The sequence below is a fragment of the Chanos chanos genome, chromosome 2 (genome assembly GCF_902362185.1).
Source record: "Chanos chanos chromosome 2, fChaCha1.1, whole genome shotgun sequence".
NCBI lineage: Eukaryota > Metazoa > Chordata > Actinopteri > Gonorynchiformes > Chanidae > Chanos > Chanos chanos.
Window position 1 is genome coordinate 53,365,464 of NC_044496.1, and position 24,294 is coordinate 53,389,757.

A 24,294-nucleotide genomic window follows, 5' to 3' on the forward strand; every position below is an offset into this window, starting at 1 on the left:
TGTAATATTCCACTGCATGTCTGTATATGATAGAGATGGAACTTGCCAAAGATATCTCTTGAATTTAAAGTTAAATAATTTTTCAGTTGTTTACTTGAGCATTCCTCAAATTACTCGGTGGTGCATTGCAAAAACGTGTAATTACTTATATAAAGTAACGTAACATTAAAAGGGCTGAATTAAAGCATTTAGATTCAATTTTGTCATTGTGCAGGGTACAGGTACAAAACCAATGAAATTCAGTAAATTCGACTCCTCTTAGGTGCTAGCAAGGATTTAATTCACGTCCCCTTACAAGGGGCATTGTTCTAACCATTGAACTACGGAGCCTTACCTAAAGACTATCTTAGCAGAGGATGGTTTCGATCCATCGACCTCTGGGTTATGGGCCCAGCACGCTTCCGCTGCGCCACTCTGCTTGATTTATAGTTGTGTGAACTTGTGAGATTTGGTTGTAAGCTCACTCTCCACTACTGTTAATGTGTTTGTTCCAAATTTCGTTTTGGTGGCATTATCCTTAAATATATTGAACTGTGAATCGGAATTGTAAATCTTTGTCCGCACCAACTGAAGAAGGCACCTCGAGGTGATTGATCTAATTTGCTGTGACTCCCTGAAATTGTTAATACAAAAGCTGTGGATCATACCTATATTTTTATAAGTTCTTTAATAAATGTATTTTATGTGCTCCCTTATCTCATTGTCTGAAATTTGCACAGTAGGTCAACCACACACATCATAACTCAGCACAATTTTGGATTATTTTAACAAGTACAAATTAAGAATACTGAAATGAAATACATGTGTAAACAAATCTCTCAAACTTCACATGGAGAAAATGTGTTGTGGTACACGCCGCAGCGACTATTGTCTGTACTATTTTATTTTTTTCTTCAGCAAGACATAAGGAGCTTGCCAAACACATGACGTAAGTATTGCAAGATCGACACAGTAGATACGTGTCTTTACTTGGGGGTGTGTGAAACAAATTCAGCATTGGAAATATTTTATGTGATATTCGATATAAAAAATATTTATTACTCGTACATAAACAACGCTATACTTGTCATTCCATTGTTTCTTTACTCTGAGTAGCTCGAAACGACTTTCTGCCCCAGCATACGAATATCCGGTTTTCCCTATGAAAATGATCGTGAATGTCAATGGTATCGTCCTTGTCACTAGAGTCCAGCTTAGCTGAGAAAAATAGCTAGGCTAGATAGCCGCACAATCTTACTGGCTGAATATCTGTTAGTAGTGAGATTTATTAGACTCTAAATTTGAAGGCCGCTATAAGGACATCGTCGATACCTTATGTTTAAGTTTTTGTTTTCGAATTGAGCAAAATGTCAACTCCAGCAAGACGGCGTTTAATGAGAGATTTTAAAAGGTAAGCGACATGGGAAAAATACTCGGCCTTCCTTGGTTGTTCGGTGCTAACCGGCTAGCTAACTGCCTTGTTAGCTGCTACAGTTAACGCCGCTCGGTTGCCGGATCAAACATGGCGACTTTCTTTTTTATTTTAGCTAACTTGTCAAAAACAACATTCGCTGTCGTTATCTAGTGTATATTTCTTTTGGAAATCAAAGATGAAATGTGTACATCGTTTACCAAATCATTGTCATTCGCATAGCAATGATTATTTTAAGTGTCTGCCTTAACATAGCAAGCTAACTTATTTTCAGGCTGCAAGAGGATCCTCCAGCAGGAGTTAGCGGAGCCCCATCAGAAAACAACATCATGGTGTGGAATGCAGTAATTTTTGGGTGAGTCCGTAGCTACATTTTACTGTAAGATGCTTGTAAGTATGAATTCAACTATTCAATTAAATCCGTTAAGGTTCCCTAAGAGTAAAAAATGTAGCTGTCGTCTGTCAAGCCGCTAGCCGAAAGGTTTTTATAGCCTTATCTTGATCAGCGCAGGTTACCATACAAAGTAGACTGTTCTTCAAATTTCGTAACAAGTTCTGTATTCATAATGAAATATGCATTTATTCTCTGGGGAGAATCTCACAGCGTTTGTATTGTATCGGTGTGGAAGAGAGACTTCTTACCCTATCATTAGCGGTTGACGATTGTGAGACAGTTCAGTTCATGTCCTGTAATTGCTTTCATACTAGTAAGTTTCTAGGCATATCATCACAGCATTATTGACCCAAGTATTTTCCTTTGTTTACGAAACAACACTTTACTTGCAATAAGTGATTCATTCTATTGATTATAATTGTTTTTTTTCCTACACGTAGACCGGAGGGAACACCCTTTGAAGATGGTAAGTAACAATGAAATAAAAAAAAAAAAAACGTACTACCTGTGCAGACCGGTGGCTTTTTTCTGCCACCTCAGTCAGAATCGTATATCATACTATTTGCAATATTTCATGTATGTTAGATTTTAAACTTGTGATACCAGTGTTTAGACACTGTTCACATGTAATCAAATTTGTTTAAAAAGGCTAGAATGATCAAATGTATCTGATCAGAAAGGATCACAATACTGCTTAATTACTTTAGGTCCAATATACAGTTCATGTGCAGAATATTGTCCATTAATATGATGGGGCCATCTTCCTTAATGGACTATTTAGACCTGAAATACGGACTTTTCAGCATGCTCAGGACAGTCTCAAACCCATCGAATTATGCTTAACATTACATTGCAGTTAATCCTGTATTGCTCAGTAAGCAATTGACTTTCAAAGACATGGGTTCAACTTACAATAGGGCTGAATATTTGTAAGAATAGCTATTGCAACTGTTCTATAAAATAATAGTGAGGAATCAGGTTTTGCACTGTAAATGATTGTGTAGCACCGGTCAGGCTGCTGCTTTAGACGAGACCTGAATGTTCGGCTGTTGTTGAATGTCTCTTGCTCTTCTGTTTCTGTTATTGGGAGCTGCTTTTGAGTAAGGTGACCCAGTACTTTAGAGAGCCCTGATTCTTTAAAGATTTATAATATTCTTATGCACCAGTAAGAATTTGTGCCTACCCTGGCAAGACTGTTGCCACAGAGATGGTCCTTACTGCTAATTCTGTTAAGCTGTGGGAGTGCTGACGACATAGAAGCTGGCGCACAAGCCACTTTTGTATGAGATGTGAGGAATACGTGAAGACCAAGGGTGTTCTCAGTTCTTGATTGTTTTGATCGAGGTAGGGGTGCGATTGTGTGAGGTGCACTGCTGTATTCTTTTTTTTTTTTTTTTCGTTGAATGTCACAGAACATTGTTTTGTGTATCCAGCCTTTAAATGTAGCAGATGAATTTTAAAAGGACGTCACCTAGTATGGCTCAGCCTCTGTTGTTTGTAGCCTTAGTTTGGAAACAATGTGAAGTATGGCTGTGTACTTGGTCAGTGTTTGTTTCTATAAACGTAGTCTCCGTGCTAACCTCAGCAAGCTTTTGAAGTGTTTTAAGAACACGACAGTATCGGTGTAGGATGAGTATGGAATGTGTGAAACAGTGGATTAAAAAAAAAATCAAGAAAGTTTTGATTACCTGGCTTTATAGGACTTCAGAGACACTATCCATATATATTTTTTTTTCTTTAATTTTAGGAACATTCAAACTCACAATAGAATTTACAGAAGAATATCCCAACAAACCTCCAACAGTTCGATTTGTCTCCAAAATGTTTCATCCAAATGGTAAGTAGCACTCTTCTTACAGATACTATCTGTGCGTCTGTGCACTGCTGCCAAGACCTGGGCTGTGTGTAGGCTGCTGCACTGTAACATTTTAAAACAATCAGTACACTTTTGCATGCTGTGTCTGTGGGTTGTATGTGTGGGAAGTTGAAACATGGGGAAAAAAATAGCCAAAAGACAACTTAGACTGTTAATGATTTTGAGAGAAACCTTAACCTCCGTTGTTCTGCATCCAGTTTATGCAGACGGTAGTATATGTTTGGACATTCTTCAGAACCGCTGGAGTCCAACTTATGATGTCTCGTCAATCTTAACTTCTATACAGGTATGCTATCAACATCAAGCATAAATGAACACACACAGACGTTATAAAACACTCATGTTTGAAAATTTTGCACATAGACTGGGTGGGTAATGAACAGAAATTTTCATGAGACACATTCTGGATCTTTCTCAGACTGCTATGTGTCATAAGTGAGATTCCAGGTTGTGATCTGTCCATTTGAATGTTTCAGTCTTTACTGGACGAGCCCAACCCAAACAGCCCGGCCAACAGTCAGGCTGCTCAGCTGTACCAGGAGAACAAGAGAGAGTATGAGAAGCGTGTGTCTGCCATCGTGGAACAGAGCTGGCGTGATTGTTGACCCCCTTGACTGTTCGCACAGTATGAACAATACCCAACCTCGTCAATCGAGAGGAACACCATAACGATGAGAGAGAGAGAGAGTGAAAAAAGAAAAAAAAAAAACGAAACAAAAAACAAAATAATAAATACACCATGTTGTCGATCCTTCTCTTTACTCTTTAGAGTTGTCTGTTCTGTAGCTGTTGCAAGGTTAGAGTGCTGTTGTGTTGTGGTCTCCTTCTTCTTGCAGAATTTTCCTCTTGGACAAGGGTACACCATAATTTAACTAAATGTACCATGTTATACCAGGGTTACTTGCTTCCATTTTCTTTCCTTTTTTTTTTTTTTTTTTAATAGAATCCTACGATCATATTTTGTTTGGTTTTTATGAGTGCCGTTGTATGGGCCGATTGCATTCTGGGTGTTAACGGGAGTCATGTGATTGCTTGTGTTGCAGTTACCTGTGTTCATCCATAGTTGAACTCAATATTCCTGTTTGACAATTGAATTTCTGAGATTATCTGGATTTTTTTTTTTTTAATTAATTCATGTCTGTGGATGAGGGTAAACAAGGAAAAGCCAGCTGTTTGAATTTGTAACTTAACATAATTTCAACAACAACAAAAAAAGTTTGTAATTAGTTATGATGATCTGTTTAGGGTGAAGAAAATTTGGTTTGGCTCTTCTTGTTTTTAATTATGAATTCAGTATACCCTTATACATGATAATTTGTCATTGCTAGCTTATGTTCATCATGCTTTTTCCAAGTTACTCTCAGACATATCTTGATGCCCTCTGGTGATTGTCAAGAGAAACACGAGTGTGTTGTCACTCACGTAAAGCCCTCGCCACAATGCCCAGGACTCAGAATGTATCCAAATAGCACTGATAAACCTACTGGTTTGTATGTATCCTCTGTTCATTGTGGTGTGTCTGTGTTTTTGCACCCACCCCCCAACTGCATGGTTGACTTGACCTTTTTCTTTAGTTCCATTTTAAGTGCCGTTTGTTTCCCGATCTCACATGGAAACTAGCTGACTAATCCAACTGCCTGGGCATGACGCTCTTGTATGCTTGTTCTACTACAGTGTCCATTTTAAACAATTTGGGGTGATCAGTTTTCTATAATGCACATCAAGTTCCAGAGTGTCAAATTTGCACTAGTAACCCATGTAAGAAACTGTACATTTTCTCACTTCTTGTAAATAAAACAGTGAAATTAAACCAAGACTGAAAAATTCTTTTAAGGGGGAAGAGGAGAGAATGAACTTAAAACTTCATTTTAATAAACCATAAGCCAGCAATCTATGACCAGATAAAATTTATTGTTTAACTACTATTTATGTGAAAACAAGCAGACTGGTTAACAGGATACACCAGGAGAAAAAAAAAAAAAGACAAGTTGTGGAGGTTACCGCTTGTGCATTTACCAGAGAGAGAGGGAATCAAAATACTTCACAGAAACCATTTAACTTTGTTTCTTTTTTTCTTAATTATCACTGTTAACCACCTGGAAAACAAGACAAAAAAAAACAACAAAAAACCCCAGACTAAATATATGCTAAAAAATGATACTTCTCTCTTTATATTAACTGGGTGATAATTTAACATTTGTTGCACTTCAGTGCTTAACTTACAATAGATAAGAAGATGGATGGCAGATGGCCTTATGCCTTGAGAACTGACTGAAAACTGAAGGAGTGGAATGTTCGATCAGATGGGAAATGGAGCACGCGCTGCCGTAACGTTCCTCTATTAACATCCATGTCGACGGACAGTCCTTAATGTTTGATACGATGTTTGATACTAACATTAGTAAGATAGTATGTGCGGCTCACAGTGCTTCTAGTCACACTGCGCCAATGTGAGGACTACAGCAGACAAAACCCAACAGTTAAATGACAAATATCGTAGACCGGGAGAGGGGTGATGAAGTCGGTAAAAAAAAAAAAAAAAAAAAAACAACAACGAAAAAAAATCTGTATGATGTCTTTAGTATCCATAGCAAATACTAGCTGTGAATTCATCATTCTTACAGGAATGCAGAAGCAACAGATGTGTTTCCTGATAGTTTCTTTTGAAAAATACATCTTACACTTTTTTTTTTTATTATTAAACAAATAAACAAACAAACAAACAAACAAAAAAACACAATATGACAATTATCTGGTTTGCCCATAGTAACGGTCATTTCAGGTTTCTTTGTGTTTGCAGTCATAACCAGTCAGTGTGAAGCCTGAGGTTTCACCAACTCATATCTCCCCACTTGGCCCTCCTGTAAAAGTTGACCAATTAGCTGTTCCTTGTGAACTCTGCGGCTGACCACGAGGAAGCGCTGTCTTCCTTGTCCATAAGACTTACTCCGCAGCCCGTATTTCTGGGATACTAGATGGATCTGCTTGCGTTCGTCGTTGTTGAGCTCGGTGGAGAAGCGCAGGTCGTCCTGACGATCCGAGCTGGCGTAATTCCGTATGATCTCCTCGATATCTCGTTTGGTGAGCTGGTTCCCCGGCCTGTCCATATCCATACCAAGCCCCTCTCGAGTGAACTGCTCCTTCACCTTAATCGGCTCTGCGATTCCCTCTCCCTCTCGACCCAAGCCGCCGCCCGTCCAGCCCATCTTGCGTAGCAGCTGATTCCCGATGTTGTCCTCCTTGATCTCCTGTCGCATAGACTCCTCGCTGGAGCGAGCCATAATCTGGTTCCGGGAGATGGCGTCCGCGTTACCCTCCTTCCGAAGGTTGGACTTCACCACTGCCTGAGTTCGTCGCAGAGTGGCAAGGGCTTCCTCTGCTGCAATATGCTTCACTGTCTTCTTGGGTCCGATGCCCGTGGCCACATACTGTCCCTCCAGATAGACTTCGCATTTCCAGCGATGGTCCGGCAGCACAGTAAACTTGTAGTCAGCGGAAACTTTGTTGAACTGAGCCGTGTCATTGATGATGCAAATGGCGTTGTCCGAGTTTTCCAAGATCACCAGCTCGCTCAGATGCTTCTTCCTTGGCCCCTGCTGGCTGTAACGACCGCCTGATGACTCAGCATATTGGTTCCCTTGTGAAAGGTGCTGCTGTTGCTGTTGCTGCTGCTGCTGTTGTTGTTGCTGTTGTTGGCGGGCTGCCTGATTCATTCGCAGTTTCCTCACAGCTTCTTCTGCAGCCGCATGCTTAGAGCTCTTCTTAGTCCCTCTGGCTTGTGCAATCAGCTCGTCTTGCAAATACACGCTGCAAAGCCATATGTTGCTGTTAGGGACCGGATCAAAAGTGTAATCGATTTTCATTCGGTTGAAGGCGGCCGAGTTGTTTAGGATGCAGATGGCGTCGTGCGCGTTCTCCATTATGACAAACTCCGACCAGTGTTTGCGCTTGTCGGGCTCGTACTGGCCCTTGGTGCTTGGGGGCGGCTTGTCCTCCGGGTTGCGTAACGGCGGGACGAGAGCTGGCGTCGGCGACTGCATCTGGCAAACAACCAGGTCGCTGACGTAATTACGCTTATACTGGCGCTGTACCACTCGTACCTCCACCGGCTTCATGAAGAGTTTGACAGCCTGCTCTGAAGCGCGGTCCCTTGCACCGTTTTTGCTGCCAGAGTATCCCGTGGCCAAGTAAACGTTCTGACACCTCAGCTCACACGCGTATCCGTCAGTGGGCACTTTTCTGTTTTTGGGTAAGTCAGAGGGCGGAATATCCCTCAGATTAACATAGATGTATTCGGGGTTAGTCTTACAAGCCTGTATGCTGCGGCTGAGGATGAAGTTGTAATTCGGTGTGTCGGGTCCGCTCATGAACGCCGGGTCTCTGAGGGTGACGGCTATGGCGGACGATACTCTCGCGATCAGCCTCTGCTTCTCCTCCAGTACGGCTGGAGGGACGGGCGTGGGCTGAGAGGGTGGAGGAAGAGGGGAGGGGGTGCTCCTTACGGGGCTGTTATAGACTCTGTTGAAAGCTCTGCTGGAGGACGGTCTGTCTTGATGACCGAAGCCCAGGCCTTGACGTCCAGAATTCCAGCCACCGGGCCTACCCCCGTATCCGTCGAACCTGTGCGGCTGAGAAGAAGAGTCTGACTGTCTGGCATTGTGCGCCTCGTATCTGGCAGAATAGTCCTGCTGCATTTTTCCCATGAAGTTTACAACGGGCCCCCTGCTGTGATAGCCTAGGCCGCTAGTGTTGCCCATCGTCATTTCTCTGCCTCTGCGATCAGCGCAAGGGTCAGATCCGTATACAGGTCCCCTCGCAAACGAGGACGAGGAGAATCCGTAAGAACGGTTATTGTTGTACGGAGGATTGTTGGGCTCTAGCTGTCTCATATTGTCGATCTCACCCCTCCTTCGTTCCTTCTCGTTCTCTTTCTCATCAGTTCCTCCTACTCCTCCTCCACTGCTTCCTCCACTGACAAAATGCACCGGCTCGAATCGCGGTCGGGAACCAAATTTTGACACAGGCATCTTTCTCATTGGTTCTTCTCCTAAAATCAGGCAAAATAAACCAACATTATGAAACCTTCTGAAACGTTTAATGGAAGACTAAAAAAAAAAAAGCACTGTTGTTATTACAGCAAGTAGTATTAACATGAAACCGCTGCAAAGGCTTACATTCTGAACTTGAATTTATCGTCATGGAAAATAATAAATACAAATTATTGTGCTCATAAATTTGTCTTTCACCGCGGCACAAATTCTGCTGAAACATCGATTAACAGGCTGAGTGCCACTGACCATGAAGTTCTTTTTCAAAGCTTTGTCTTGTCTTTTTTTTTTCCCCTCAACTTTTTTTTTTTATTTATGATTTTTCATCCAATACTGAATGGCAAATAACCTGTGCTATCGTATGTCTGTGCCTTGGCACAACTGCGGTCACGGAGACTGAGGGCTACTCAAGTGTCCTCCGGCACACACAAAGTCCTTCACTATTTCGTTTCACTTGTCGATTTACAAATGTATGACAAGTCAATCGGTGTAGAACATCAACACACAGTCATGAAGTGAATACAGAAAATAAGCGAGCACCGTCTGACTCACTTCCATCAGATGAATTTGGCCTCTTCTTTGCTTCAGCACTTGGGACCAGTTCAAAGGAGCGCATTTCGCCAACATGAGTCCCCTCGGCCATCTCCAGCACTTTCTGCATTACTTGCGGGCCATACCTGTCCACCAGAACAAGTTGTGGTTACACAGAATTAATCTTAATGCTAATTTGTTTACCACACCCAGTGACACCACGTTGAGTGTCATTTCATACATAAACTATATCTTGCATGCATACATCATACATTTTTCAAACTATTCAAAAGAGGCTTTGAACAAGCTGTGTCAATAACATATTGGCAGATTGATTATTTTGAATCCACAGTATTGTGTAATGTCACTATAATATTAGAGCAGACAATTTATAGAACAAGTAAACAACATTAACTGTGTATAGCTGCAATGTTTAAAAATATTTATAATATTTATATATATATAAATATTTCTTTTTTTCCCACAGTTAATTTGCCTTAGCTTCGATATTTACGCTCTATACGTGTGTAACACGGATCTAGCCTATCATCGAGAAAATAAAAACAAATACATCTATTACAGTTACTCTAATTACATCCATTTAGTAGGCCTACTTAAAACAGCCTTGAGTCTCACACCATATTCCCAAATGCATAGAGCTAACAAACTAAAGAGAATGTTCCTTTTATCATACGACTGCTAAACAAAAAGGGGACTCGTCTAATCACAACACACATAACAGCTTTTAAGCGATTATTTCACCAAAACAACCACTAAAGCCAGACGGTCCATCAGTACCCAATCCGTCAGTAAACATAAGCTCAGCTTGTTCCTGCCATAAAGCAGCCGTTACACGGTACAGTTTGACTACAGTGTGGGTAGACTGTTTAAATGCACCATATTATTAGCCTTAAGTAAAGATAAAACTCACTTGCAACCCAAGAGAACGTGGTTCACCCACACCATTGAGAGAGACAGTAAACGATTCACGTTATGAGCCCCATACTTCTTGATATGCTGATTGATGAAGTGTCGTCTAATGGACCACTGCTTTTCACTTTCAAAGTCCTGTCTAAAATCATCAACTACCATCGGCCTGTCGAGACCATTTGAAGCAGCCAGGGATGTCGCCATTAGCACACTTCTAACCGTAAGGTCGACTAAGGTTAGTCGGCAAAACTGGCTTGCCTTGGTAAAACTTAAAACCAAGCTAGAGCTTGCTCGTCCCGTCTGTCAAACGCCAACGTGACCTAAACACTAGCAATAGAATGGCCATCGTGGTGTTTGTGAGGCATCATGGGAAATATAGAAATGGCTTTTGCAGAGCTACGCTACGATACTATAGCTTAGCTTAACTAGCTCTTTATGCCTGCAGCGGATGCTACAGAAAGGTACCCACACAGTTGTAAGCACTGAAAACACACTCCGCGTAACGTTGCAGTGTCATATATTAACACAGTTACCACGCAAACTGGACACGCATTATTTGTTTTTACGACTGGTTTGTGAAGTTCCGGTCACATATTTTATCTAAATGCACACAGTAGCGACTGCTAGCTAGGTCACCAACATACATTGGATTAGCAAGCTACACATTTCCTATTTTCTTCCGCTTGCTAAGTATTTAAAATGATTCCGGATACATCTGAGTGACAAAACGTCTAAATAAGTGGTCACAAAGATAACAAGTACCAGAGAACTCATCTGTATCCGGTAATTTTTCAACGACTTCACTAAATTATTACAGCTACCTGATCAACTAGCCGGTTGTTAGCGAATGTAGTAAGACCGGGTGACGCATTACACCATATCCTCAATTTGTACAACCTAGTTCATTTTTTGATTCATGGTTGAGTTTTAAGCATTCAGAGTCCTTACACTGACGAGAGAGACGCCCTAGTAGTCTCCGCAAAATGTATAGTTTATCTCACACATGTCTGTTTTGATTTCAAGCCATCTTACCTCGCCACTGGTGTAGCTCCGACTACCCAGCTACGTGCCCTTGAGTCAGAGAAACCACTGCAGCTGAATGGATGGGTGCAGTTGACGTGAATCCGATAGAAAATAAACTCCTGCCTGTTCTGTAATTAGCTCGCTATCACGCACCGACGGAGTGCTACAACGACGGACATTCGGTGATTATACATAGCTTACTGAAAAAAACACCCGTCTTCCCTTTTTGAAACAAAAACTTACTGTACTTAATAATTCCCTCATGAGAAATACATAAGTACATTGTCGTCACCTCACTAATGTGAATACGAATTGTCTTTCATACTCCAGAGAAGGAAGTATTTCCAACTGCAGTTTCGAATTTCTGTTTATTGGCACATTAATGCTGGCTTTAAATTGGACACGGACACAATATCTCATCTCCCGCACAGGTCAAGGAAACATTAACCAGGCAGACAGATTTATGTTATTCAAATTTGATGATCAAATCAGGTATAAAATATCTGAAACACAGTCAAATCGTATTTTAATCGCAATAAACATTTACCTATATTTACTGTCATTTCAAAATAAAAACCAAGACACTTAACCACTTTTATTTGTTTAATAACCATCAGAGCCCCCTCCCCACAGATGGTAAATAGGTAGACAACATCAGAAGATTTTTACTGTGCATCTTAAATCTGCAAATCTGCATTAACTCAAACAGTTTCCTTCCAGAGTACAGCACTGTTTCAGGCACAGAAACAAGCTAAATTACACCTATGCTGAGTTCACTTAGTAAAGGCAGAAATAAGAAAATAAAATTTACAGGATCTTCAAGAAAACAGGCAGGGACCAACGTTTTCAGTAGACCAACATTAGTTCATCTTGACATGCAAAAGTACAGACGTTTGTACTGAGACACAACACAGTTCTTATCTTGCACAGATATTTGTGACATTTAAAATAGTTTACTTATATACTTAGATATTTGAGCCTATTCTAACAACAACAACAGCAACAACAACAACAATAACAACAACAAAACTTTTATGATTTTCATAGTGCATTTCATCTATGCCTTATACACAAAGTTGAGCTTGCCAGGAGTCTGGACTCTGCCTCTGTGTGTACTTCTACTGGTCTCACTGCTCCCTTGTTTCCCTCATCATCCTCTGATGGGAAATCTACTCAAGTTTGACATCCGTGCTGAGATTAAGACATTGAGAGAGAGAGAGAGAGAGAGAGAGAGAGAGAGGGAGAAAACATAAGCAGAGAGAGAAGGTATAAGCATTTGTTTACTATGATTTCAGTCACATTTTAGTCTTGCTGGAAATTATTGCCAATACACTTTACTGCTTAACTAGACATCCTGCAAGATGATAAAGCTCTATGTTTGCAGACCTTATTTTGGATGTTTCTAATAATAATAACACCTGTCATCCTGAAGTGTGTTAATTTGTTGCTTGAGTATTTTAACCTACTTTCCAGCAGGAAAATTAGAATCAGTACAAAAGGAAATAACAGAAGAGGGAATGCATTACTCTGATTTCCACAGTCAGCCAGTGATCGGATCTTTCAACAGTACTGTATATAGGCATGATGTAACATACCATATATAATATAATTAAAAAGTAGTTAGTACTGGATTTTAGTACAGTAGTTTCTGTTAAGTCTACTAGAAGTACTATATAGCATGAGCACACTCCTGCCTTTATAACTGGGGCTGTTCTCCTGTGTAACCTTTGCTGCAAATGTCGCGGTTTCACAGGAGAAAAAAAAAAAATTTGAATATTCTTATAGAAAGACTTTAGTGTTGAGGATGTAATGATAACTCTGTACTTACACATCTATTCCGGGGATACAATTGAGAGGCAGCACAAATAGAAAGGAGAGAAGAAACAAATGTGTTTTTTTTGTTCTTTTTTAAATAGAAACACCAATGGAAAACCATTTGGTGTATCTCTTTCTCTTTCTTTTAAGCACTGGCATTTACAGTGACATTAGGCTGAAAGCTTACCAGCAGGCTTTGGTGACATCAACATCAAGGGTATCTCAACAACAACATCACTGTGGAGAAGCATAAAAAGTAGGACAGAGTCATGCATGAGGTTTTCTTAGAGACTGAATGACATCCTGTTGTGATGCTGAGTTCTTCTTTAGCGAGCAGTAAGTATCCGTTACCTGGCTGTAAGGCTTCCTAAGAGTCCTCCGCTGGCTACCATGAGGGCAACTTTGATTTTGTAGGAGACCATAATTCCTTGTATTTCCTTGTCCATGTCAGGTCGCAGTCTGAATGAAATGAGTGAGATGAAGGTATCAGAGAATAAATGCCTTTAGAGACCGAATGATTTAAAAAACATTGTGAGAGAGCAAGATGTTTAATTTCAATATTGTGAACCTTATTCATGCCTCATTCATGAGACTAACTGATTTTTCAACATGTTTTCAAATGTCGCCACCAAGTTTTAAAGTCATTTTTAAAGCTCTTTTTCTCCTCTGAGACAGTGTATTAAATCCACGGGAGGATGGTTCCGTCTCAGTAACCTGTCTATCAGTAACCTGTCTCTCAGTAACCTGTCTCTCAGTAACCTGTCTATCAGTACCTTAAGATTTCAGCCAAGCATAATGAATCCAAGCTGAGTTACTGAGTTCTCAGTAACGGTACTGAAACAAGCCACTGTGACAGTAATGGCCGATGATTGAAAAAAAAAAAAAACAGTATAGCGCATCTATAAAAAGGGACAGTAAAGCTTTGTTTGATTTTGAGATAGAGATTTGACTGACATTGTAGTTGATGCCAGGTTGGTGTCCTCATCCTTAAGCTTTCCGTCCAGTGCCAGACCACGCTTCTCTTTGTTGTTGGCCAGTAGAGGAGTGAGTTTGTACTCCTTCTCCAGTGTGGAGTTTGGATTCACTTGGTCCCTGGGGGGTACAAAAAGCTATGCGTATGACTCATACTGCACCATTAGATAAGCTATGGAAAGGTAAGCCTGACAAATGCTGTTTGTATTCAAGCACTGCACGTGACTGCATGTCAGCATGATTGAAAGGAAATTTTCACCAAAAAAAATAAAAACAAAACAAAAAAAGAAACTCACCCAAATTCCTCAGACAGAACAGCTTTTGTGTATTTGTCTGCAGAGTAGAGCACAACGTCTGTGGTCTGATCAACTGATGTAAAAAAAAGCACTGGATTAGTGTTGACTTTCCAAACACACATACAGAGTTTACATAATAGAAACAGTATTCTTTGATCATTCATCTCTATGACATGTCTACGTTGTCTGCATTGCCCTCTGATGAACTTACTGGTGATTTTGATTTTCTTCACTGCTTTGTTAGATTCATTGTTTACTTTCACTTTGATTGGAATTGGATCTCCATGATAATAAACCTGAAAAGAACAAGCAGGAAAAAAATTGCGAATAACTGATTTCAGCTGTGCGACGATACCTCCATCATCATGTGGTATGCGGGACATGGTGGCATTACTGCCATCGTCAAAAATGATAAAGAAAACATACCTCCTTTTCTAAGGAGGCCTCCAGGTGAACGGGTTTGTCTGACATCATGAATTGCTTGGTGATATCAGCTTTTGGTCCCTCACTCAGTTTCTCAGGGGCGTACTGGATTTTTCGAATGATGAGGCGACAGGTATCCCTTGAGGAAAGTTACAGGGAGGGAGAGGAAAGGAGGGGGGGGCATTTTTGAAACAACACTGCCAGATATCAGGTTGAATAAAAAGTTTATTTAGTTAGTCTAAAACTATGAGGATTTTTCTCTCTCTATGTGGAGAGGAATTATAGCGACCCCGGTTATGAATTTCTTTCATAACTTCTGGGTACAGAATGTCTTTAAATCATCAATGTATATTTGTATCAGTAACATTTTGGCTGTTCTCTTACATTAAATGACCCAGATTCTGTGCTACTGTGATTTCACTATAGCGCTATAAGCACTATCAAACTCTTAATTTGTTCATAGTGTAAAACATACTTCTTATCAATTTTCTCATCTATGTTGTTTGGTTCATGTGCGATGTAGGCCTTCACTTCGTAATCAACACCACAGGGCTGTAGAAATAAAGGGGTAAGCACTGTCAGCAGGATAGACAGAGAGAATGAGAGAGGTAGAGGGAGAGACAGATGTATGATTCTACCTTGCCAGCATCCTCCGGTGCAGGCTGGATGGAGACTGAACATGGCAGATTATTGGGAATCTGAAAAAGAGCCAAGAAAACCAGGATTTCCAATTTTCCACTTTCTGTTTTTTAAATTTGGTGCTTTTTTTTTCATGATGCTTGTAATGCACAGGATGCTAGTTGATTTGTCGTATGGTGAAATGAAATGTTATAAATAGTAACACTGAGCATGCCCAGATCCGGTTAGAAGCAGGAACGTTTGGAGCTCTCAAGATGACGTACGTTGAACAGGAAGGCGTGGCCTTGGTCCCCGGCCTTCTTCAAAAGGGCTTCCTGCATTGCAGTGCTGGGTGGCGTGGACCCACTAGGTGGAGGGTATATCTGAACTCGCTGTATCCAGATATCCTTTCTGAAGGAAAGTCCAATCACATCCAGATCGTCACGCCCGTAGCGGAAGGCGCAAGCAAGCTGAACCCAGACTGTAACAGAGGAAAAATCAAGTTCCCTCACAGAACTTAGTGACGTGATGGGTGAATCGGTATCAATGTAATGTATTTGTTTGTTAGCTTACCCTTCCTGCCATCGAGATTTGCTGGATCAACCTTGACGACCCCATCTGAAAACAGAATTTTTGGAGATCAAAACAAACGACAGAAATAGGTATTCCCCTCACAAGTCAGTTGTACCCACAGTTCACAACCACTTCTTACATTAGTATTGAATATCTATACTTTAAAAAGATAGTTACACTGAAAAAAAAATGACCAAGATATCGATCGTCAAAAAGATCATTTGCTTTTTATGAAATCAGAGGGGGAATGGGTTGATCATCGACTTTTCTTTTCCTCTGAAAGGAATTCTACAAAACGAAGTCGCTTTCTTCCACAAGCACACAAAGCCATACCAACGGCATCAACTTTGTCCACATGGTCCACAAAGTCTCTCTTTCCCAGATAGAGGGCAATCTGCGAGATGAGAAAGAAGAGGAGAAATCTGATGAATGCAACACACTTTTAGTATGTCTGAGAGCAGAAAACAAGTTCCACACTGTCACTTCGTTATTGCGTGTGTCTTGATTAACAGTAAAAGCAGCTGATTCTTACTGAGCCGTTTCCGCTGGTCTTCTTGAAGACCCTGTCGTAGGGAGAGCAAAGAGGCAAACGTTAGACCAAACACTTTTCACAGCAGTTTATCAAACCATCGTTACTTAAAACCAGTCCCTTCACGCTGATGGAGGAGTGGAACCACAATCCACACCTGCACTATCTACCTTCCTCCAGACCAACCTCAGTGTAATTTCGCTGAGTGGCATTACTACGTGAATATCTGCACTCACCCTGATTACTTATTGCCTTTCCATAGTGATATGTGTTCGCTGATTTAATTGACTGTGACTAGCACCGACTGTCTCCCTGTCATGTTCGGTTACAGGGCGAGATGTCTGCTCTTTCTTGCTTGCTGCTAAGACCCTGGATTAGTAGCCGCTTGCTGTAGTACAGCTGCTCTTGGCATGATAAGTGAATTGGCCTCTCTCTGAGACCACACATTATGCAATACCAGCCAATGGCTGGACACTTAACATGGACACCTCGCATCCCACTCAGAATCATTCACTTTGGTCAGCTTGACTAATGGATTATGCTTAAAAGCACACACAGACCTGGTCATTGGTTAAATAATAAACCCTGAAATAAACACACAGATTTGATTTAAAGAATATTCAAATTATGCAGGATCAGAATCTGTCACTGGCTTTTTTTTAGGCTTTTGTGTGAAGAATGGTGGTTCAAACAGAATATAGAGACTAAAAGCGTAGGCTTTCTGTGATGTAACTCCAATGCACTTTTTGCTGTTGGCACTTGACACTTTGCTGTTGAACCCTCGCTTAATTTCCAAGAAGTGATATGCCAGCCACATACACTAAGCTTGGTTACTTTAAACTCATTTGTAAATCCAGTCAATCCATTCTAAGAGGGATTTGTCACAATCTGGTTATCCGGTGACATTGAAAGACCCTTTATACATCTCATCCTGTGGAAAATACAGGATCTAAAGGTATTTAATTATAAATACTTAATGACTTTGGCAAATCATAAAATGTCTCAACAATTCCAAGATAGTGCTAAATGGAGCTTTAGATCTGACATCTCAGTAATCTCACAGATAGCAGATAATCAGATTTTTGAACATGGATTAAGCAAGTTTTTTTTTTTTTTTTTTTGCAGAATAGTCAAAATATTTCATTTAATTTAATAACAGGATACATACTTTGACATGGTTGCGTTCAGTCAGAGAAGGATTTCTGTAAAGAGAAAATAATATGATTAGTATACCAGTAGAGGGCAGTCATGCAATTTGTATCATGGGCAGTTTTGATTAAAATGCTTGCAAATGTTGATTCGGCGATCAAAGATTTTAATCCTTAGGAGCTAATCTAGAGCTAATCTGGGAGGCTGAGATTAACATTGCGATGAAGTGTTGCTTAACCTAAGACAAAAGCTTCTCCAGGATTAGAATTTGTCTGTTGTGTCTGAATGGATCTTCTTTTCATCCCAACTGTAAGTCTTAGCATCCATAAGCACTGGATTATGATTATGCAGATATACGTCAGCAACAGCATCAGTAATATTCATAACACACCCCAGTTCATAACGCAGGACAGTTTAAGATTCAAGACTGAAAAGTTTGGGACTAATATCCATAATATTGTTACCCCATCTACTATCATCTCACAAATACCCTTTTACGAATGTAACCAGAATATAGATTCGAGTTTGAATATGGATTCACCATATGGATCCTTACTGATTCATAAGTGAGGATCCATCATATGCATTGCTGTGATGTGACATAAAATTACATTTAAGAACATATTTGAGAGATGCAATATGAGGTAATGGTCGTGCGGGTAACTGTTAGTCTCTTTTATGATGCTGTTCTTGTTCTGCTCTGAGACTCTGTACAGTACAACTTTTTTTTTTTCCTCTGATGTCTTTTCTGTTCATCACCCTTCTCTCTTTCTCTCTCTCTCTCTCTCTCTCTCTCTCTTTCTCTGTCTCTCAGTTTTGCTTGCTGATGCATAACCAAGGTACTATGAAGGTACTGTTCCAGTTTTGCTCAACTCCCTCTTAACTACGATGTGTCTCTTTATGTTACTCTTCAGTGGGAAAAATAGTAAGTGGAAATGACACACCACTCTCATTGAGCAAGGTCCATGGTGTGTGTGATCACTCACGCTAACCAACACTGTTAACATTAAATGAGTTGAACTACATTTCAATTCCAAATTCTGGATAAATCAAATTACATTTGCTGTTAGATCTAAGGGATTTTATAGATATTTGTATGAGAAGTGACAGCAGTTTTTTATATCGTGCGCGTATTCCAGCAAATGAAGTATTGATTGGTTAGTATTCATTCCTAACAAAAAGCAGTTATTTATAAGTATGATGTAAGAGCAGCTTGGATATACCACCATACTTTCATTAAAATGATATTCATTCCATCCAATCAGCTGCTGCCTTCCAGTTTAACTGACTGTGCCTTGTTGCCAGCCTGCCAACATGCACTCTGCTCCAATACACTCAACTGTCTAACAGTCACTATGTCGCGGGCTAACGCCATTAGCATGGCTGGTCTTACCCTCTGCGTCAGTGTTGGCGTGGTGTCTCCTCTTGTGCTGTGCCTGTAATCTGTCTTTGGTATTCCCTGAGAGCCGAGGAAGTGCGGCCGGGCCACCTTCTCCCCTCCGCCTTTATACCGAGCCCTGACTACCCTCCCTTCGGCTTACCCAGCCTGACACAAAGCGCTAGTTTTGGCTTCAATCCTATTACCTCATTAACGCTGTGCTTTTTTTGGGGAACAACGTGAGTAAAAATAAACAAACTATGGGGTTTAAAAGGGATTAAGTGTTTAGTATACAATATGAACTGCAGCGACAAGTGGCGTATGGTTGGATTAAATGGAATGTAATAATAAGGTCTTGTCCGTTGTTTGCATAAAACGTGGGCTCCACCTATCAGACTTTAGCATCTCCATTTTAGGATCATCCTTAGTGAGGCCTCCTGCCACGAGTCAAGAGGGCAGGGTAACAATAACAGTTGATTTGCCAAAAGAGAGTCCAACTGCTCTCTAGAGCTGACAAACTCCTCTGTTGCGTTTAGACTACACTTAGACCTCGTCACCCATTTTCTTACAACAGTCAGAGCAACTGTTGTCTCAGCAGGCATACCGTTAAGGTTTTCAGGGGTACATGGTTTAGAGTATTTTGGTCACATAGCAAGAATGACAAAACCTGTTCCTTCTAGAAAAATGTTTGTAATTCTCAAAGAGACAGCTAGCAGAAAGTCGTCACCATGCAGTAAATTGAGCTTTGCTGTGAAATGCGTTCTTTATGAGGGTATGTCATCGGCTGCACTTATTTATGTCCGTACAGCAACAACAACATTACGAATGATAATCATTTAAATTGAGTTTTTCATGAGGGGTTTGTATAATACCAATATTTTAAATAAAGTTCAATTCAGCACATTTAAACAAAGTCTTAACATTAATTTGACCCTTACGTGTAGAAATAACAAGCTATACAACGCCAAAATCCAACCGCTTGGCCTATCTTCAGTTCAGTTTGTGTGTCCTGTGGTGTCCTGAGCTGGTACCACCTGAAAACAAAGGGCTTCATTTTTAGCCTTTGGACGATGTAACTGGCTTACTTACCCTCTTTGTTTCAGATCTTAGAACAATACCCAAGATAGGAAGGACAATCCTGACTAAGAACAATACATCACATTCTATGGCCCTGTCGCTATTATAGTTCCTCTAATTGGTTTGAAGGGCGTAAGACAAAGCTGCTCTTTGACATGGGCAGTCTGGCTCGTGTACCTCTTTTGGTCAAGAGGTTAGTACGTGCGTTTATTACAGTTCGATAGATGCCATGAGAATGATGTAAGAACGTTGTTTTTACTCACATTGATTAGTTTGTACTCTCACGCTTCATTTGTAGCCAGGAATGTGTTCTACTAATCAGTCTGAGACGACCGCTGTTACGTTTGTTGGTCTGAAATATACACTTTTATGTAAATCTGTTACAGGTAAAGAAAAGCTGTTTTATAAGATCTCGTCATATGATCGTGTGGTCGTGAGGCGGTCGCTGGTTGAAAATTGAATCCGTGACTCTACTCATTGTGTAACAATACTAAAGATAAAGATTCCTACTCTCGTCTGAATGATTTGTACTTGTTGAGAAATAAATTATCTTTCCGTGAAAAAAAAATAATCACCTTTCATTCTTTTGATCTTTATCACAGACCAAGCATTGTAAAATCTGGGTTTTTTTTTTTTTTTTAAAACTCTCCCAGATAAAGATCACCCCTGTTCTGACTGACGAGAGTAATCATGAAAGTTTTTAAACCAAGGATCACAGGGCCGATCAGATCAGGGTAGAATAGCAGATTTAAGTCTGAGGAAGCCGCACAAACATTTGGCTCTGTGTAAAGACTGAGCACACCCTCCAGATGGCATGCCAAAGTCTAATTTGACCTCGTGACATGGATTTGGACTCTGAGTAGCTTTCTAACAAGTTTCTGTCTGCCTTAGGCACAAAATTTCATTCTCTTAAAAAGTCAACTGGTAAATAATGTAACTGTTATTGTGAGTTGTCACATGACATTTTCAAAGATGAGACAGACAACAATACCAGGCACCAGAGTGTCATATGTCTAGTACTGATGGATGGACATTATTCAAATTTATAAATGAATAGATTAATTTTTTTATTTATTCACAGTGTGAATGTTACGTGTTCCTTGTGATTATGTCTGTGCTTATTGTGAAATTTGTTTTCATTTTTAAGATTATTCTGAAATCTTTTTGTGAATTATTTGGCTTTGCCTCCTTCACTGAAGACATAACAATAAAAGGCATAAGCTAAGATGTGTATCCAAAATATATGAAGTACCAACACTGGTCATAGTGGAGTATGATAACGGGTGTTTGTTTTTTTTTTCTAGGGCATGGAGCTCTTGACCCTGATATTTACATCACAAAGTGGTGTAAAAACATAAAAAGTCACATCTAAACACCAAAGAATGACGATGTTGCATTTTAGCAATTGAACTTTAAGAAGCCTATAGAAGTTTTTCTTGTTTCATATGTAGAAAAATAGAAGGGGGGGGGGGGGGGGGGGCTAACATGCTAGCATGAATTATTCTCACTGCACTTTGTATGATTTGTATATTGTACAAAGTGCAGTGAGAATAACTTTGTTCTTCCATAAGATATAAAAATATAAAATATATAGATTATGACATCTATGGTTTACTGACCTTACGTTACACAAAGGCGTAAATCAAAAGTTAAATGATTTATCTTTTGTAAATAGGATACCGCTACTTACAAAGCTGTAGTGCCCACACTGAAGGTATTGAAGGCTAGCTCGCTACCTACATGTATGCCCATTTTAACTGTAGGTTTAACAGGCAAAGTTAACCGGCTGGTTAAATATTAAAGTGAAACACACTGACAAGCCAGTGGAGAAACTCTGGGGTCTCAGGGCTCGGTGATTCAATGAATGCTTTCTGGGCTATTCAGCCCTATTACAAAACCGAATGAAACGAGAATGACGTACATTATATTAAAAACAAACAAACAGACAAACCAAGCCAAACAGCTAAAATTCTAACATGTTTTGCGAGAGCTGATGCTGCTTCCGTGTGATCAGTTATGTTATATCTGCTAGCAATGATGATGCTGCCACTCACAGGAGAATTTTGAGGTTCAGTCCTGAGAATCAGAAGGGCAGGCAGATTTTAAACAGTGACAATCGTAAAAAAAAAAAAAAAAAAAAAAAAACAAGTTAATTTTAAACACTAACACAAATCGTGGTGCATGTGTTGTGAATTTATATAAAACCAGAAGTCTGCAACTAAATGCTTGTGAGGTGGGCCTATCCAGTTATACCTGGCTCTGAAATTTTCCAAAATTTTCAAGTGTGTTTGTGATCAATATAACTATTATACATAACACCACCCTACTGATTTTATAGAAAAACATGATGCTAGTAATTACGCGGCCAGATTGTGAAAAATGCTGCAACAATGGCACCGAGTAAAAGTAAGGTTTACACCATATACTTGTGCAAGACTGCACATTCATTGCCTGGAAAATGTGTGGAAATTTTAATAGCAGCGCCATGTTTGGCTCTTTCATCTGAAATTTCCCAAATGCAATGAAATTACACTGTGGCCTGTGGGCCAATGGTTCCCCACCCCTGCACTGGAATTATCCACTGGTGAAATGTTTTAAGTTCATTTTTAATAAGGGTCGTGAAGCGCTGTCAAAAAAATATGAGTTTGTGTAATTGACTGCATTTACAGTCACATTTTCACAAAAATTCACTGAATCAGCATTTGGACCAGAGTCAGCAAAACACATTCTGAGTTGGATCGGAATTGTGGGAAGGGTGGAGGACTTAATGTGTACATTTCTTTGTTTATTTACTTCTTCCTTGGTTTGGAAAATAAATATTTGGTTTGCGTGTCATGCACGTTCATGTTTTTTTTTTTTTTTTCATTTTGGCTAAATGAGGACCTTCTTAGCGTTACTGAATAAAATATGGCTAAATAATTGTCTTTTTTTTTAACATAATAATGGTACGTCCCACAAGCTTCATTAAAACTCATAAAACACAATCTGAAAGAGCCATGACTGCTGGGGCACAGAGTCTTGTAATTAGTCCCAACTGTCAGTTAAGTTTACCAGCCGTTTATTCAACAGTCCCTACGACTCTCTTTGAATGTGCTCTGTAAGGATGAAGCTGTGAGTGTGTGATAAGCAGACAACTGGGGTGTTTTGCCATCCAAGCGATGCTCATAATGCCTCCAGCGTGAGCTGACACCGAAAGTGTGTGATCTCCTTAAACCTACCTGAACATGACCCTGACTACCTGACACCCTAACGCCAACCAGGGCTTAGCCAATCAGGACAAGTGAAACAGGCCAAGACTTGACCAACCACAACCCCAGGTCAGATGGAGTTCCTTTAAACACCCTCAGTGTCCTCCGGGTATAATTACTTTGACCCACGGTTCAAGCTGGATAGTGACCCCAAGCGCACTGAAAAGGATAAAGGCAGGAAACAGTGCTTTCTCATGTATTGCTAACATGCATTACACAGCATCTGCTACTGAGGGACTATGATTAATCCAGGAAGCCCTGAGGTCCACCTCAGTGTACGCCACGGTTTTAAAAAAAACATCATTTTGGGGTTTTTTTGTGTAGTGGTTTGATGGCATTACCGGATTAGTTGTATCATACCTCTCGGAACCGTCATATTTCATCACATCCCATGCAAACTCAACATCTTGGTTTCATTTTGTTGTGGAAACTTCCCATCCACCTAAATGGTTTGTTAGGCTTTGTGATATGACAAAATTGGGGTGGGGAAACAGGTTGTGATTGAACACATGGAAGCTCACTAACAGTCCTAAAATAATGCTTTGAAGTTGTGACGTTAGCATGTCAGTTTACCACAGCTGAATTTATAAATACCGCAGGACACGATAATCCAAACACTTCCTAAATGAATTTTGTGTTTTTTTCATTGCTGCGTATTTGATGAGACATTATTGTCCATAAGTGTTTACAGGGATTCCTGGGAGAGAGTTCAGCCCTTGATGAGAGCTTAATTTGAATCCTTGAAAGCTCTTTTGAATATGCCTAGAATTCTCATTCATCTCTGAACAACAAAGAAGTTTCAGTAGTTCCTGTGTTCTCTTTTTGCCATGTTCCATCTAAACCTTTCTTTTCTCCTTCATGGGAAGATGATGTGGTTCATTTATCTGTCTACCAGACAGGGTTAATCCTCTTTTGATAAAATCTCACTGATCTACTGCTTAGCTGTTTATGAAGCGCCGTTATGAGGCTTTATCAATGTTCCATCGAGTGAAATGCTGAAGAA

At 40.1% G+C, this 24,294-nt stretch overlaps 3 protein-coding genes and 1 non-coding gene across 6 annotated transcripts; 1 reads left to right on the forward strand and 3 right to left on the reverse strand.

Moving 5' to 3' along the window:
- Positions 1–347: 347 nt before the first annotated feature.
- On the reverse strand, positions 348–419 carry trnam-cau (transfer RNA methionine (anticodon CAU)). The gene has a single exon. It is a non-coding gene; the product is annotated as a tRNA-Met (tRNA).
- Positions 420–1,228: 809 nt separating this feature from the next.
- ube2a (ubiquitin-conjugating enzyme E2A (RAD6 homolog)) lies at positions 1,229–5,485 on the forward strand. 2 transcript variants are annotated; one of them, XM_030793154.1, is made up of 6 exons: positions 1,229–1,390; positions 1,686–1,766; positions 2,246–2,271; positions 3,553–3,642; positions 3,879–3,967; positions 4,158–5,485. In XM_030793154.1, the coding sequence occupies exons 1-6, from the start codon at positions 1,347–1,349 to the stop codon at positions 4,284–4,286; spliced, it is 459 nt and encodes a 152-aa protein (XP_030649014.1). In that variant the 5' UTR covers positions 1,229–1,346; the 3' UTR covers positions 4,287–5,485. The 2 variants fall into 2 exon arrangements, with proteins under 2 accessions (XP_030649014.1, XP_030649020.1); XM_030793160.1 differs by lacking the exon at positions 3,553–3,642.
- arr3b (arrestin 3b, retinal (X-arrestin)) lies at positions 5,020–16,651 on the reverse strand. The gene is made up of 14 exons (XM_030765559.1): positions 16,626–16,651; positions 16,443–16,473; positions 16,244–16,304; positions 15,911–15,955; positions 15,622–15,818; positions 15,358–15,417; positions 15,195–15,271; positions 14,723–14,858; positions 14,508–14,592; positions 14,297–14,369; positions 13,983–14,120; positions 13,380–13,487; positions 13,216–13,265; positions 5,020–5,051 (listed from the first exon to the last, which is right to left on the reverse strand). Exons 1-14 carry the CDS (start codon positions 16,649–16,651, stop codon positions 5,020–5,022), a joined length of 1,119 nt encoding a protein of 372 aa, XP_030621419.1.
- Positions 6,352–11,244, reverse strand: nkrf (NFKB repressing factor). Of its 2 annotated transcripts, none has more exons than XM_030793152.1 (3): positions 11,223–11,244; positions 9,282–9,406; positions 6,352–8,728 (listed from the first exon to the last, which is right to left on the reverse strand). In XM_030793152.1, the coding sequence occupies exons 2-3, from the start codon at positions 9,388–9,390 to the stop codon at positions 6,492–6,494; spliced, it is 2,346 nt and encodes a 781-aa protein (XP_030649012.1). In that variant the 5' UTR covers positions 9,391–9,406; positions 11,223–11,244; the 3' UTR covers positions 6,352–6,491. The 2 variants fall into 2 exon arrangements, with proteins under 2 accessions (XP_030649012.1, XP_030649013.1); XM_030793153.1 differs by lacking the exon at positions 11,223–11,244 and adding an exon at positions 10,192–10,241.
- Positions 16,652–24,294: the final 7,643 nt, after the last annotated feature.

Bases quoted from the DNA above. Each gene is read 5' to 3' on its own strand.
- ube2a (XM_030793154.1), top strand. From the start codon at position 1,347: ATGTCAACTCCAGCAAGACGGCGTTTAATGAGAGATTTTAAAAG. The intron at 1,767-2,245 runs GTGAGTCCGTAG...TCCTACACGTAG, and splicing joins TGGAATGCAGTAATTTTTGG to ACCGGAGGGAACACCCTTTG. The intron at 3,968-4,157 runs GTATGCTATCAA...TGAATGTTTCAG, and splicing joins CAATCTTAACTTCTATACAG to TCTTTACTGGACGAGCCCAA.
- arr3b (XM_030765559.1), bottom strand. From the start codon at position 16,651: ATGCCACTCAGCGAAATTACACTGAG. The intron at 15,819-15,910 runs GTAAGCTAACAA...CCTCTGTTACAG, and splicing joins AAATCTCGATGGCAGGAAGG to TCTGGGTTCAGCTTGCTTGC. The intron at 15,418-15,621 runs GTACGTCATCTT...GCTCTTTTTCAG, and splicing joins GCCACGCCTTCCTGTTCAAC to ATTCCCAATAATCTGCCATG.
- nkrf (XM_030793153.1), bottom strand. From the start codon at position 10,226: ATGGTGTGGGTGAACCACGTTCTCTTGGGTTGCAA. The intron at 9,407-10,191 runs GTGAGTTTTATC...TCTGGTGGACAG, and splicing joins CACGTTCTCTTGGGTTGCAA to GTATGGCCCGCAAGTAATGC. The intron at 8,729-9,281 runs GTGAGTCAGACG...GCCTGATTTTAG, and splicing joins GCCAAATTCATCTGATGGAA to GAGAAGAACCAATGAGAAAG.